We start from the raw sequence: 16396 nt of genomic DNA on the forward strand, positions 1-16396 counted from the left end.
ACCCCCCACCCCCACCCCCACCCCACCCGGCTTTACATGAGACCTTAAAGGCTACTAGAAACCCGTGACCATTTCTGATGCACTAGAAGTGCTAGCACAGACGTACACAGTAGGCGCCTACTTAGCGTATCTTGATTTCATTAACAGGTAAATAAAGTTGGGCTAGCACAAAAGGGATGAGTGTGGCCACCCAGTAAACCGGCAGGCAGCAACACCGGACGTGGATGCTGTGACCAGCAGACCCCGAGGGTAGTGTGAGTCTGGACCGCAGCACAATGGCTCCGACCCAGCATAAGTCGCTGCTCCCAGGGAGGTAAGCTGGGAATGACAGGTGGCCAGGAGGGACACACCACACAAGCTCGTCACCGTGACCTACAGAAACACACACCTGAAAGGGTGGCCTTTGGGGCTTTGACAAACAGTACCTGCATGAAACATGTGGCCAGAGGGAACACAGTAACACCGAAGAATTCGTAATTAGGCCTTAGAGACTCTGAAGGGAACTACTCACAGGTGTAAGGAAGACGTTTTTTATCTCTAAATTAGCAGCAAGAAGCTCTGTTTTGCCCAAATCCCTAGAGATAAACTTGGATAGTGAAAATATTCCTGCTACCTCTGTCTCAGATATACAAGAATTTAGATTTTAGCCTAGATCTTTTATTATAAAACACCATTTTAGCACAAATACCAAGCACAAAGCATCAATGGCAGTAAGAACATGGAGGACAGAAAGCCATGGCGCAAGGGTGTGCAGCCCAGCCACAGGATGTGTGCTGAGCATGTAGTCCCTGGTTACAAAAGCCACAGTTGTGTATCACTTCAGCAGTCACCATCTGCCTCGGTGAACACTAACGCTTTACTTCCTGTATTGTGAAGCGTTGAGCTGCTATTAACCTGCTCTAGATAACTGGGAGGTGTTCTTATCTATCTATTCTTAGAATCAAACACCCGACTTCCACTCTGGAAAGGCAGCCCTGTGTTCTGTGTGGGGTTGCCCCAAGTATGAAAAAGCAGTGGCCTGGGGGGAGCAGTGTCACTGAACTGCTCAATGGCCGTAGAATGCCCCTGATTAAGAATATAGTAAAAATACAGGCCACTGTACTGAAGGGAGTTTTCTCAGGGGCCATGGAGGCTGCTGTCACCCTGTGCTCCTTTTAAATGGTGTTTAGCTGAGACGATGTTAGTCTTCCAGCTTTTCCCAGAACTGCTGCTGTCATCGATACAAGATTGCCCCCATTTTAATTAAAACTAGCTTTAATGTTAAACCACCTGTCCTAGAACACAGAGGGACAAGAAGCTTGAGATTTTATTAAAAGATTGTTTAAATGGCTAGACTCCTAATCCATGGACCACAAAGCACCCTAATTCTAATTAGAATACCTCCATGAGTTGAAATTTTCTAATATATAAATTATCTTCCAGAGACCAAAGAGCAAATGACATAAGGCAAAATACAAACATAGACTTTATTAAATGCTGCTCAATCCCCAGTGAAGATCTTTCATTATAAAACGGTTTTCCATACAACTGCAAGGCAAGAGGTTGGAATGGTACTGATAACAACAGGTGTGAAAAATACCCGACCAGGTAAAAACATACAAGGCTTCTACGCAGTCAATTCAGAGTTTGCCCACTGCATTTCCCTTACACAAAGCCAGGCAGTGATAGCTAGCAGTCCGCATCACACTGTGGGACCCAGGGCCTCCTTCACCCTGCAGGCAGGCCTGGGACGGGCAGGTTGAGGACTGGGAAGGCCCTGCCTCCAGCCTTGGAGGAATGAAGGAGGTGAGCTAGGGTCCACCCGCCGGTGCTGCTCTGCGCACGCTCTGGGTGCTGCTGCTGCAGGGGATTTGGGAACAGTCAACATTTGGTTTACTTCCCCCCAGCTTTTAATACTTTGTGCTTCGGAAGCCTGGAAACGCAAGATGTTGCAAAACCCAGAGTATGGCAGTATCTTTAATGAGGCTGGGCCTTTATCTCCCCACCCGCCTCTCTAGGAGAGGGGAAGGGAAGGGCAACACCTCAGCTTATCTCATGAAGGAAGGTTCTTTCCTCAGAAGTACCCAAGGTGTGCAGCACTGTGAAAGCACATGATAAAGGAAGTGTGCAGAGGCCGGCTTGATCTGTGTGTGCAGCACACCTGGGCTAAGTCGTGTGACTCACGCCACTCCCACAGTCACCTCACTCAACAGATGACAGTGACACTCCATGATTAGACAAAGTTTACAATATACTGTGGCCGTGACACAGCACAGGGCTATGTTTAGTCCTTATCTCTTTCGCTTACGCTTGCCAGGAAAAACTGGCCTCCTAATTACATTATACTGATGAGGTTTGGCTTTGAAGTTTTTATATATTCCAAGAGTGTACAACACTGCCGCCCAGCAGGGGGAGCTGACCTTTTACTGGGCACTGGTATTGCTGAGAATACTGTGCATGTTGTAAGCATTGTTCTGTTTCTCTAGAGCCTTCTTCAGCTTCAACTCTTCTAACTTTTTCCATAATTCTTCGCGTTCCAGTTCTTTCTTCTTCTCTCTGTAGAGAAATCGGCAGTTTTAGTGGGAAGCTCAGCGAAGTCCCTTGTGGGAATGAGCATTTCATTGCCTGTGGCTTCTGTGACACATGTGGTGTTACACAGCACTAACTCACCACAGTCGATACAGGAGAGCTCCAGGCCAGCTACAGTGACACTGAGGGCCTTGTAGGGACAGGTGGAAGCCCCACCCTTCCCACATGTGCAGAGAGGCAATCTGCCCACCCATCAGTACAGGCTGTAAACATGGGCTTTCACCGGTCTACAGGTTCCTACACACCTCTCCTGCCTGTTGCTTTATGGACTCAGGTCGTGGTTCTAATTTCTCCCTGAACCTTGTGATGTTTTTGTTTGTCTGACAGAGGGTCTCAACTGTGTCTTCCTGGCCTTAAAGTCACAGAGAAAGACCTGACTGGCATCCTAAGCCAGAGCTGGGATGGTATGTTGACTTCAGAAACCACTTTCTGATGATCCGAAGCCCTCAGGGAACCCAGTGTAGACGAAGGGTTTGTGTACATGCTCCTAAACTACTGGACTCTTTCAGCTCTGGAAAAGCACGATCCACATTTAAACCACAGTCCGTTAGAGGAGGAAAGTCATGTAATGACCTTAACAGATTTATAAAAGTAACAGGATTACTTTGCTGGACAGTGGCTTTCAAATTATAATGCCTGATCTATTCACCCAACAGCTAAGAGACAGACCTCTCCAAACTGAGTATCATAGAATTTTCAAAGCTCATCAAGTACCTCTGTCTTTCAGCCTTGTAGGAACTAGTAAGGTCATCAAAAAGCTTCCCGTTCATCTCCATTAGGGTTTTCAGCACGTTGTATACCAGAGCTACAATAGTCCTGGAAGAGAAGCCAGTTCTGGGTTAGAGGCCAGCAACACTGAACGCGTAATTAATGTCAGACACTGTAACTAAAGTGCAAAAACTCTGGCCACACATGCCATTGATGATGGACCCGGTATAACATTCGGGTTCTCGTCATCTCACCTTAGACCCTGGGGTAGCAGGATAAAAATGTCACAGAAGTTAGAATGTCCGAATGCCACATCTCCCTATGGCCCTCAGCGTCTAGTGTGGGGAGGCCAGGTGCAGCCAGCTCAGCCACATCCGTTTCCACAGTGGCACCGGAGCACTGGCTGGTAAGACTGTTTGCTGAGGAACATCCACAAAGAGCTTTGCAAAGATAAGTAGTATCTAGAACTGTGATGTTAGCCGTCAGGATAGGTTACAAGTCTGCACAGGCTCCGATGAGTACAGGAAAGAGCGACAGGTAAAGCACATGCCTGTAATCTCAGTGCTGAGGCTGAGCAGGACCCTGAGCTCCAGGCCAGCCTGTGCTATTTAAACTGTGTTAAAACTGAAACCAACAACAACCACTTACTGATTCCAGTGTTCTTTGGAAATTTTATACAAACTGGCAAACATGATGGGCAGGATCTTATCGATGTTCTCCTCAATCAAACTGAGAATGTATTCGTTATTCCAGAAGTACAGTGCTCTCTCTGCAACCTAAAAAGACACGAGAAACCTCAGAATCCGCAGGGAAAAGGATGGCACAAAGTCAGATTGTCACAGACAGGCAGTTGGTACCTGGAAGTGAGAACTGGAGACACACTTGGATATCTGTTTAAAAAGCGGCTCTTCAATCTTTTTGAATTGTGTTGGCTCAATGACGTCTAAGATCTCTTCAATTTCTCCTAAAAACATCACCTAGGTTTTAAAAAAATTTTTCTTTTACAAATGGTGCTAATGTAGAGAAGGCAGAGGTGTATGTCAGGGAGTGGGCACAGTTCAGAGAGCAGGCCAAGATTACAAAGTCTTGGTGTAAATGCATTTATTATTATTAAAACCCACCTCTTTCTGACTGCATGTTTTTGGCCAAAATTTCAGGAGTCCTCTGATCACCTAAAAAACACCAGAAGAGTTTAGAAAGAATTCAACAATTGGGCGTGCGGTGCACCATCTACAATCCTAGTACTTGGAATTCTCTTGCCTCACACCTCCAAGTTCTAGACCAGCCTGGGATTCAGGCCAGACTGTTATCACTCAGGACATGAAAATCCCTACTTAGCTTTATTAGGACTTGGGCCTGGGATGGACCAGACACCGCTACACCCAGCTGAGCAAAGTCTGTGGTTTCCATGTAACAGGACCAACATGAGTGGACACTTACAGCACAAGAAAATGATGTATGGTGTGAAGGAAGTTAGGAGAACATTTCTGATTTTCAAAGACCATATACTGTAGCTGGGGATTGAACCCGGGGCCCAGTGCATGCCGGCCGGCCGGCACTCACCATCTGAGGTCAAGCCTCAGCTCACTGGGGCAACCCTAAGAGATAATTCTTATTATCGAAACTTATGCAGTACACATTGTAAGAGCTGGGCCCAAACCTGTTTCACAGCTGCCAAAATAAGACTTTAAAAGGAGGCTGTCTATTTCAACAATTATGCCATATACATACATAAAACATTTCAAGCACCCCTAGGGTTAGCCTAAGATACATGACCTTTAACCCTTCAGTTTCAGTATTTATACTTAAAGTGCTTAGAAAGCATTCTACCTCAAAACACTCACTTTACTTAGGGTTACAGTGGTTTGTATAGTAAGTTCGGTGAGCTCAAAATCCCAGCATTTAGGAGGCTGAGGCAGGAGGATCACAACAAGGTTGAGGCCAGTGTAGGCTAAACACAGCTCTAGATCTAGATCAGCCATGGCTAAAGGCTCCGAGTTCATTAGGACTGTGCTCCTGAGCTCCTGCTCTCACGCTGGCTCATCTCAATCCCTTTTCTCAATAACTAAGACTCTCCTCACTGTTCTGAGATTGGAATCCAAACTGCTGAAGGTGAGGAGACACCTTCAAGTCTTTTGTGTGTTATTTCTGAACAAAGTTCAAGGAAAGGCTTCTGGGACCCGGTGTGTCCTCGCTGTAAGAGGTGACAGGAGGGTGAACAGTGGGTCCTACTACGCCATAACTATTACCCCTCAGTTTATGCCTACTGCCTCCTGAGCATGCGTGCTGCTCCTACTGTGGGACAGCTGACTACCCAGGCTGCAGTGAAACACCGCTACAGGTGATTAGACAAGCGCATGGGCAGGAACCCAACACTCACCGGCTCTGTCAGTGTCGTGTCTTTCTCCAGGAACTGCACAACACAGTAGGCCAGCTAAAGGGCAGAGCCAAGATTAAGAGATGTTAGTGAAGTAACGTTTAGGGATAACGGGGTAGTTTCACACTGACACAAAGTGTCACTTCAGTCTTAAGTTGCAGTAGGAGATGAATACATTCTTATTAAAGTTCAACAGGTTGTTGGCTCTAGACTTGATTTAGTCTTCCAGGGTACATCCTATAATGTTAACAGTGACCAAGACCTGAACCAGGAAGCCTGATAATCTTTTCTGTATCTGACCTAAAGCTGCAGCAGTAGTGAACAACTCAGAATAAAAATCTGTCAAAGCACATTCCTTAATTGTCCACGAGACCAGCCCCTCGATACCTCTCAAATATTTTGCCTTTATGCTTGTTTTTGAAAATGTCCATGTGTAAATTTTCTGAAATTTACCTGAGCATGAAACAGAGCCAGTCCTTTTGCAGTATGCATAGGAATAAGAACCTTCATTAGAAACTGCTTATGTTCTGCTTTCAGTGGCAACGCAAAGCCATTGATGATACTGGAGGGAAGAAAAGGCAGGGAAGGGTTAAGTAGTCACTTTGTTTCCCCAGGCTACACTATCTGCAGCCACTCCAGACTGCAGCAGTCTGTCCCTCCAGGGCAGCCTGCAATCTGACATCTACAGGCTGCCACTTTAGTTCTGCACAGCTGCCTTTAACTTCCTCCCTTAAAGCAACAGGAGCGACTTGACTGTCCCAACGCTACTAGAATTTCCAGCATGCTCAGTGATGATAACTGGGGAGTTTCCCCTACATTTCTGAATAATCTGGAATTAAGATAATTCTATCATTTCTGGTATGCAGTGAACAGAAAGGAAATGTGTATATAAAACCAAAGACTCTTCGAAAGGAACAGTTAGAGTTGGAATGGTCTGTCAGCATTTGGGAAAGAATTCTTAGTGAACGTCTGATGGAATGAATTCATCTCTTCCCAGCTGGGAAGGCTGTGTAGACCCAAGGCCTTACGCACAACACTATTTTATATATATGCCAGAGCCCTGAAGCCTGAAGTTGTCTTCTGTTTGTTAGCGATTAAACCCAGGGCCTCCAGCATTGTGCTCAAAACTCTGAAATAGGAACTCATTTCAACTCCAGCTGTTTAGTACATAAAACATTCTTTCGGTAACTTAATTCTTTAAAAAAAACCCACCCCTGACCCCACCCCACTCCAACCTACCTTCCCAGTATTTCAAGGAGCTCAGCCACTCCATTGAAATGCTCCGTTTCATAGATAAACCTGAATTTGAAATAAAGATAGACGTAATATATTAAAATGTTGTAAACACCAGAGAACAGGCAAGAAGGTGAAGAAAGTCAGCCAAGGCAGCATTAAGCGCAGCACTGGCTGCTTGGCCCCAAGGCTCTGGTTCACACCAGACTTTTGGTCTTGTCTTGAGACTGTAGCCAATCCCCACCGCCCGTCTGATCCTGCTGGCCCGACAGGTGTGTGCTATCATTGCACCGGGTGAGCTACGCCCCAGCCCTGACTGGGAGCAGTAGCAACACAAGACCTGTTTCCCCGAGTCACACAGACTCTGCTCAAGTTTGCCACATGAAAACAGCAATATCGTTCCATCCGGATCATTCTATACACTTAACATACAAGAAAGACGGATGGCCTGGAGCAACTGTCTCAAAGTAGGAGGCCACTACTCACATAAACATCCCAGGACAAGGGGTCTACGTTTTCACCTGTTCAGAGAGTTTAGACTGCAAATGGCGTAGGCTATCTAGTTTTCTACTGTCACAACTGCCTCTAAAGCCAATGACAGCATGAGGTGGGCGTGACCCAGGGCTGCAGAGCTGAGGAGATGGGACACTGACACGAGACTCGGGGAGGCAGCCCCGAATCTCCCATGCGAGCCTAAGGTCACATCTTCAGTAACTGACACCAGGGAAAGGAACCTGAAACACAGATGGTAATGTGGACTCTGATGTGAAACGCAGGCCTCACCAGTACTTAAACCACATTCCCATGTGGATCTTAGTTTTATCAGCAAAAGAAAGCTCTTCTCTGCAGGTATTGGCTTAAACTGTGATTGTTTAAAAAAAAAAAATTCAGAGAAAGTTTGAGCAAATTATTCTTTCAACTCAAAACACAGCATCCATCCAACACTGTCCTCACTACCACTGCTGCCTGGTAAAGGGGACAGCTTCTACATTGTTAGGCTGCCACCATGTGATGGGCAGGATGACCGAGGTGCCATCAGCGGGGCTGGGCTTCAGATAGGAAGATTCACCTCCAGGAGCGTGGCTCAGGAGACAGCACGAGGGGGGAATGCTATGCTCTCAAGGACGGGCCTACCTGAGGAAGATGTTGTTGGTTTGCTTTCTGATGAACGCCCTCATTCCCAGGAACTTCCCGTAAATCCGGTGCAGGACGGTCTTCAGGAAGTCACGCTCTCGTGGGTCTTCACTGTCGAAAAGCTCCAGGAGCTTTAAGAAAGATCTGACAGATTACTTTAAAAAAATAATCGAGCTAAAACCGTTCTTTTTTCTAATTTTGACTGTAAGATTACCTATGAAGTCTGTAACATTTTCCCTAAATAGTCTGCCTTACTAGATTTTATCTTTGCTAAGTAAATGAAACTAAGAAAGGTATAAATATTTTCACTAAATTCTTTTTTATACATTCTTTGTATTGTTTTAAAGAATATAAACACGTTCTAAAAATACAATTTTTTAACCTCACCCCGGTGACTTTAAAATTTTTTCCTAGCATAATTTTTGGTGTTATCATACTTAACTTTTTTGATAAAACTTATTTTTATTTATCTGTTTTTGAGACAGAGACTCATTAGCCCACGCTGGCCTTGAATTTGCAGTCTTCCAGCCTCTGCCTCCCAGAGTGCTAGTGTCTGAGGCCAGGCTGATCCAAAGTTCCGTGGTGAGACTGCCTTGAACAAGAAGCCCATCTCCAGATACACAGAGCTGCAGGGTTCTCCTGTTCTAAACAGAGATGCCCAGGGAAGGCGAAGCTCTTTCTTCCCTCTGTCCTTCTGTGCAGATTTCAAACCAACGCAGACGTCCAGAGGCACTGATACATCACGTTCATGTGCCCTAAACAAGCAACTTCCTTATGGTTTGCACTCATTTTTAGCTAGGTTAAGGTACTGCATGAGGCCCCACCCAAAATACCTACAAAGCACTGGTCCAAATTATTATAATCAGACATGGCTAGCCTTCTCATTTTAGCCTTAAACTCATATTTCTGATGTTGGTTTACTTGAGAGATGACTTTGTTCAAAGTAGATTTACCTCTATGGGGGCATTAAGCTCAGCAGCAGTTGTTAGCCGAGTTTCAAATCTAGACATGTTTTGAAATATTATAATTAAATAAACCTATATTTGTAGCAGGAAACCTGTTTTCTCTTTTCTGGCTCTGTTGCCCTCAAACTATTTTTAAGAACAATTCAATCAAGGTAAGAGGGTCTAGTTCGGTGTTCTCAAGCTGTGGGTCATGACTCCTTTGGGGTTGCATATAAGATTACGATTCATAACAGTAGCAAAATTACACATATGAAGTACAATAAAATAATTTTATGGCTGAGGTCACCACTACACAAGGAACTATATTAAAGGGCTGCAGCATTAGGAAGGGTGACACTGCTCTAGTTGAAATCCAGACTGTGTCATTTACAAGCTGTGTGGCACTGGATGTGGGCACTCTCTTTACAAGAAGCATAACATTTATGAAGTATCCAAACGACAGGTCTGTGTCACAAAAAACAATCTTGGGAAATTATCTTATTTAAACATAAATTTAAGTTATGTAGTATGCCCTACCCCCAAACCCAGCTCTTTCAACAAAATCTCTCCTACTCTTCTGAGTTTTAACTTTCAAAAGCTGAGAATTCTTGTAAGGCAGAAGCACCCCCTAGTACCTCAGGGATGCAGCTGTGGGCAGTACACGGAACTGTCGGAATCAGATAGTTAACTGCATTGGCTTTCCAGACACTTCAGGAGTTTGAGGTAGAAGGTAGGAGACGGTCCTGCTCTATTAGGTTTCTCCTGGCTCTCCTCAGAAAAGCCCAGCAGTCTAAGCACCTAGGTTACTGCAGCATCTGCTTCAAGGTCAACCTGCTGCCATCGGAGATAGTTAATGCGTGTGGCCTCACAAGAACCCGAGTACACTCCACAGGCGAACCATACAAGAAAGTAAGTGTGGTTCTCTGCAGTAACCCCAAAGACCCTGCTTTGATTGGACTGACTTTACTCCTGGTTGATGTGTATGTTCTACTGTTAGTGAACAGCTAATCTTACGTAGTTTCTGAAGGGCTCTTGAAGAGATAGGCAGGTGATGTTATTTACCATGTATGAGCCAGGAACAGTTCAAAAATATGTGGAATCTTTTTTTTTAAAGATTTGTTTATTTTATGTATGTGAGTAGTCTCTTCAGAAACACCAGAAGATCAGATCCCATTACAGCCACAACGTGGTTGTTGGGAATTGAACGCAGGACTTCTAGAAGATCAGTCAGTGCTCTTAACCGCTGAGCCACCTCTCCAGCGCCCACATGTGGAATCTTTATCATGCAGGACACCCAACAGTGGTCTGAAAAGTCCTCATAATGGAGGCAAATTGTGCTCTCAGCATCAAATTCCTAACAAGGTTTGCACCGTGATAATGGCTTTAAAAGAAAATAGATAAAGAATGGTTCAACTGACAAGACAACTTCAAATGCCTGAAGAGGCTGTTCAGTCTAAAACGATCTTGACAGTAAAAACCAACGGATACATTCCTAGAAATTAATTGCATGTTCGTGTCAAGAAATAGTGGTAATACCAGTTTCTAAAAACCAAGAAGGCATTCATTCCGTGTGCTCTAATGGTCCCATTTTATTTTACCTGTGGCTTAAGGAACTGGTCAGAGTGGGGCCTGGGGTGGGGTGCGGTGGGGTCGGGGAGACAAGCAACTGGAGTTCAGATGCTGGTGTGCAGAAAGGCATCCGTAGCTCAGTCATGATGATTAAACGATTACCTCAACAACAACTGTTAATAAGCAAGTGCTAAGATACAAACATTTGAGATCTAAGAGTCCCTTACCTGTTGTACAAACTTCTGGTCAATGTATCGCTTTGCAATGCTGGGCTGGAAATCAGGACTCTCCAAGAATCTCAAGAAGAATTCATACACCAGCTGTGTGAGAAGGTAAGTAAAAGCAAAATGATGTCGATAATATTCTGAGTTACAGTTCCTGTCAAAACACCGTTCTTACCAGCCTGAGTGGGTAACTATCTCTAAAAACAGTGGGGTTTTTTTTTGTTTTTTTTTTTTTTCCCCCGGAGCTGGGGACTGAACCCAGGGCCTTGTGCTTCCTAGGCAAGCGCTCTACCACTGAGCTAAATCCCCAACCCCTAAAAACAGTGTTTTAAATAACCTTTATCTTTATAGCTTGGCTTTTCTCCTGATTGGCTTTTTATCAAATTGACACAATATATTATCTGGGAAGAGGAAGTCAACTGATAAGAATGTCCATCAGTTGCCTGTGGGGCACGTTCTTGATTAATGACTGATCTGTGCAGTGCCATCCCTGGGCAGGTGGATCTGAGGCTTGTAAGAAAGTAAACTGAGCAAGCCAGTAAGCAGTGTTTCTCTATGGCTCCGTGTCAGTTCCCTGTCTCTAGTAAGTCGTTCCATGACGGGCTGCCCTCTCCTCCTAGACGGTTCTTGGTCACAGTGTTCACAGCAAGGCGTCCTGAGCTGCAGTCCGGGAGAGCTGTGGTTCTGCATCACTCAGTGGATGATGCTAACTTACGAGTGCCCAAGGTTTATGTCCCCCTATCCCCTAGAGTCCCTTAAGCACAGGCTCAGAATGAGGGTGGGCAGTGTGGCCATACCAGCTTGAAAAACCAAGCCTTCCTATTAAACTAGGGTAGGGGGTCTAGCAAGATGGTTCAAGAAGGTAACAGGGTTTGCTGCTAATTCCCAGGACCCAATGTGGTGGAAGGTTAAAAAAAAAACAAAAGACTTCCATGGCTTGTCTGTCTGACCTCCACATGTGTGTACACGTACACACACACACACACACAGTTGGAGAGTAACAAACTAAACTGTAGAAGCACAGGCCTGAGGAAGGAACTGTACACCAGAGCAAATAAACCAGACACGAGGGTGAGTCTTGTACCAAGAAGCCCCATGCAGCTTGGATGACAGCACAGTGCCCTTATCACTGCAAGTCAGAACTAAAGTAATCCAGGAGCAAGCACGGCCAGAGTCAGGCAGTAGTGGTGCACATCTTTAATACCAGCACTCAGAATACAGAACTCCATGAGTTCAAGGCCAGCCTGGTCTGCAGAGTGATTTCCAGCACAGCCAGGGTAGTACTACACAGAAACATTGTCTTGAAGGAAAAAAAAAAAAAAACAGTAAGTAACCTAATAGCTATGAAAGGTAAGAAACTGGCCTCAAGATACAACTTAATTTATAAGCAAACATATCAATTAAGAACCCTAAGAATACAAGAGAATTAGGTCCCAGTACAAGGTCACTTAAACATCTGGGGTCCGGGCAGATGGCTCCATGGGTAAACCTCTTACTTCACACGTGTGAGGGCTGGAATTCAGATCCTTAGCACCTGTGAAAAGCTGGACAGGCTCCGGATGTGTGGGCAGCTCTGATGGCTCAGCAGTTAGGAGTGCCAAAGCTCAGTTCTCAACACCCACAGTAGGCAGCTTGTAAGGCTGGTTAATACCAGTTCCAGGGAATGTGATGCCCTTCTCTGGCCTTTGTGGGCACCTGCACTCGTGTACAACACACATGTAAGCATGCATGCATGTACACACATACAAAATAATGCATCTTAAAAATAAAAAAAAAAAAAAGCTAAGCAGGTGGGGTGACCCACTTGTAATCCCAGCACTCTGGAGGCAAAGGCAGGTGGATCTCTGTGAGGTGAAAGCCTGGTCTACATAGTGAGTTCCAGGCCAGCCAGGGCACCTTACCCATCTGGGCACAGGGAACAAAGTTTATTTGATTGAGAGATGCCTAATTTTTATTTAATGTCTCTGAGTCCACCGTCGCTGTTTTCAGACACATGAGAAGAGGGCATCAGATCCCATTACAGATTGTTGTGAGTCACCATGTAGTTGCTGGGAATTGAACTCAGGACCTCTGGAAGAATAGCCAGTGCTCTCAACTGCTGAGCCATCTCTCCAGCCCAAGATACCTAATTTTTAATGTTAATTGTGCATTAAGAGTATAATAAAAAATAATTGTGCTGTGGGGCACAACTATGTCGCAGCATAGGCCTGGAATGAAAGCACAACAAGTAACTTTTCAGAGAACTAGCATATCCCTTGGGGGACTTCTATGACACCAAGCCCAAGCCCCGGATTCCTAAACCAATGTGTGGTTGGACACTGTGCCGTTCATAAACTGTACATGGCTTATTTTTTAAATTGTATTATTTTGCCCCATGTCTGTCTGTGCACCACGTACATGTAATACCTAAGTAGGCCAGAAGAGGACGTCACATCTCCCTGGAACTGGAGCTGTGATGCTGGTTGTTGGGACTCACACCCGGGTCCTCTGTTAACAGAACCGCCAGTATCAACTGAGCCATCTCTCCAGATGCCTAATTTTTAAAATAATTTTCCATCTGCATAACTTCCCCGACAGCAAGCACATGAAATGACTAATCTAGATGCAAATACCTGCTGTCAGGAGCTGACTTGGCGCACTGAGGGAAGGCAAGGTTATCGGTTTAATGCATGCTGCGTGCACACTGTACACAGGTGGACGAAACCACGGGCCTACAGAACAGACAGTCTTCGTCCCAGTAAGACCATCTTAGAGGAGCAAAGCTTGTTCTCGGAGCCACTCTACTCGCTCACCCTACAGTGTGTCTCCTGAACTTATCACATCTGACTAGTGTTCATTTCTGGGTGTACACCATAAAACACACAGTCATTAGGGCCTGAGGGGGTGTCTTAGGGGTCCTTCCTCCCTCTGGTGTCGGAAGCACACAATGGAGGCCTGAATGTTTACTAGCCATATGACATCACAGTTGACACGACTGTTTCTCAGCAGCTACTGAGGTTTCTCTATGTCCACATGAAGACTTATAATTTGCTTTTAAGAATCTTGGGACACACGTCAACAACAGCTTCAGCACTAATGCACTAGCAGACTTGACACGTTTGTTACAAGGCTAGCCGCCTGCCATCTGTATACACTAGAGCACACCCCACACCCTAAAGACGAGATACACAGAAGCCGTACTACTCAGTCTTTTGAGACAATGTCTCATGTAGCCCAAGCTGGCCTTGGACACAGAATTAAAATATAACTGGTAATGAGTGTGAACTTGGGATGGCTCTGCCCCACCTCCTGATGCTGGGGATCCATCACTATACCAATTGATCTGGGGCACACACCCTACCAAGTACACTACAACCCAACCTCATTATGGTACTCATGTTTGAAAATGCCCTTCCTAAGGTGAAACAATAAAATTAAAAAGTTCTGTTCTTCATCACTAAAAAGATACATGGCCACCAGAAAACAGTACAAACACCAAAGAATCTCAAAATAAGACCCATATGAGCTAACGAAACTGGAAACATCTTGACCAGAGAAGAAAAGACTGAGAGGCAATTGCAGTGGGTCTAGGTATATAAAAGGCCCTTTCCAAGGAGTAGGGTGGCCACGTGCTTTCCAAAGTCTCTTAATAGGAAAGTGATATGAAGGGATTCTAAACGATTTGTTCCATGAAAGAATCCATGAAGAAGAACATATTATACCACATAGTTTACACTACATGTTTAGAACATGTTTACACTACATGTTTAGAACATTGCCTGGGCACAGGGAGCAGCAACAGAAGTCCAATTCTCTGTGAATCCTTCTCTAAACATCTGAGAGAGCAAGACAGAGATTCTGCAAAATACTGAGCTGTTTAAATATGTTCAGCCTGGACCTTCTCTCTGGTCTTTCATCCACTGAACAAAACTTTGACACAAACATGCCAAACTGGACAGAAAAGCCTGTGAGGCCTCAACACTACACAGAACTACAGGCAACTGAGCGAAGCTGGGCAGGGGAGACATGGTCCTCCCCTGGGTCAAGCACACCAATTATACAGCGCTCAACCGTCAGCCCTGAAAACATGCATACAAGTAACACACGTACTTAATAACAATGATGAAAAACATCAATTTGAAGAATTGGGGAAGGGTAGCATATGGGAGAGTTTAGAAGGACGAAATGCTATAATTAAAATACAATCTCAAAATACAGCAAAACATATGCTGGACAGGGTAGCAAACACTTGTATCCCCAGCTACTGAGAAGCTGAGACAATATCACCTGAACCCAAGAACTCATAAACAGCCTGTGCAACACTGCAAGCCTCCCCTGCCACACCCAGAGAGCAGTGGAGATCATTAGTAGCGCTTACAACTAAAGTGCCATACATGGATCTCTAAGGTGTACAGAGGCACAAGAACCTTCCATCGAGGGCTGGAGAGATGGCTCAGCAGTTTGGAGCACTGACTGCTCTTCCACAGGTCTTGAGTTCAAATCCCAGCAACCACATGGTGGCTCACAACCATCTGTAACGGGATTTGATGCCCTCTTCTGGTGTGTCTGAAGACAGCTACAGTGTGCTTATATATAATAAATAAATAAATCTTTAAAAAAAAAAAAAAGAACCTTCCATTGTGCACCTTTTCCTAGCACGGTAACTTCCTATGATCTCACTGAGAGCAGCTGTATATCCCATCACAACACCTGCCTAAGTACATGACATCACCATACTGGAAACCTAAGGAGTTTCAGACTGCCCCAAAGCATTTCATTGCCAAATTTAAATGCTATTCCAAATTTTGGTAACTCAAGAGCTTAAAATTTTAGACATACACAGACCACAGATGAAAGCAAATTGCTTGTGTGCCTGTGCAATCTGGTTTTGTTTGAGTGAGATCCCATGAGGTGGAGAGAGGCAGAGGGCACAGGTGGAGTGCTCCGTCAGAGGACAGCCTGTGCAGTTGGCTTTCTTCACCACAAGGGTTATAGGCCCGAGCACAGGTCACTAGGCTTGACGGCGTGTGTCTTCATCTACTGGGCCATCCCACCAGCCCTAGAGATCGTATCTTGATGGCAATTACCATCTCCTAAAATGTTAAGAACTATTTTCTCTCGGGGAATTTAAACGGAGCCTCAAATTATACGAGTGAAAAATGGAAACACATTGTTTACTTGGCTGAGTTTATGTTAATTTCTGTGAGTATATAAAAATATCCTGATAGAAAATCTGTCTCTGCTTTTAAACTTTCAAAAACTAAAAGTCTTTTCCAAAGACCATCCAGCTACACATAATAAAAAAAGAGAGTAACATTGGCGGATGAGAATTTCATGCTTTTAAAACCCTCCCGTTATTAAATATAGTACTCCTAATTTTATACCGGCTAGAGCAGAAAACTTCAGATGAACTTGGACTTAACTCTATTAAAAAATAATTCAAGGGCCTGGCATAGTGGTGCATACCTTTAATCCTAGCACTTAGGAGGCATGAAAGAGGTAGGTCTCTGAGTTCAAGACCACCCTAGTCAACATAGCAAGCCCGAGATCAGCCAGGGCTACGTAATAGAACATATCTCAAACACAACAACAATCTAGCACCTCTAACTAACTAATATTTGTAAGAGACACACTTTAGATTCAAAGAAACAGACATTAAA

The 16396-nt window shown here is 44.7% G+C and overlaps 1 protein-coding gene across 1 annotated transcript in view; it reads right to left on the reverse strand.

Annotated features, from left to right (window-relative positions):
• Positions 1–1444: 1444 nt before the first annotated feature.
• Ppp2r5a (protein phosphatase 2, regulatory subunit B', alpha) overlaps positions 1445–16396 on the reverse strand; it is a 44395-nt gene continuing 29443 nt past the window's right edge. The window contains exons 4-13 of the mRNA NM_001107891.1: positions 10761–10853; positions 8021–8151; positions 6893–6952; positions 6107–6215; positions 5657–5710; positions 4398–4448; positions 4134–4253; positions 3925–4052; positions 3283–3384; positions 1445–2535 (exon numbers count right to left, since the gene is read on the reverse strand). Of these exons, the coding sequence (NP_001101361.1) occupies positions 2403–2535; positions 3283–3384; positions 3925–4052; positions 4134–4253; positions 4398–4448; positions 5657–5710; positions 6107–6215; positions 6893–6952; positions 8021–8151; positions 10761–10853 (981 nt within the window). The 3' untranslated portion in view covers positions 1445–2402. The remainder of the gene's footprint in view (positions 2536–3282; positions 3385–3924; positions 4053–4133; positions 4254–4397; positions 4449–5656; positions 5711–6106; positions 6216–6892; positions 6953–8020; positions 8152–10760; positions 10854–16396) is intronic.

Source organism: Rattus norvegicus, chromosome 13, assembly GCF_021556685.1.
Source record: "Rattus norvegicus strain SHRSP/BbbUtx chromosome 13, alternate assembly SHRSP_T2T, whole genome shotgun sequence".
In the NCBI taxonomy this organism is placed as follows: Eukaryota; Metazoa; Chordata; class Mammalia; order Rodentia; family Muridae; genus Rattus; species Rattus norvegicus.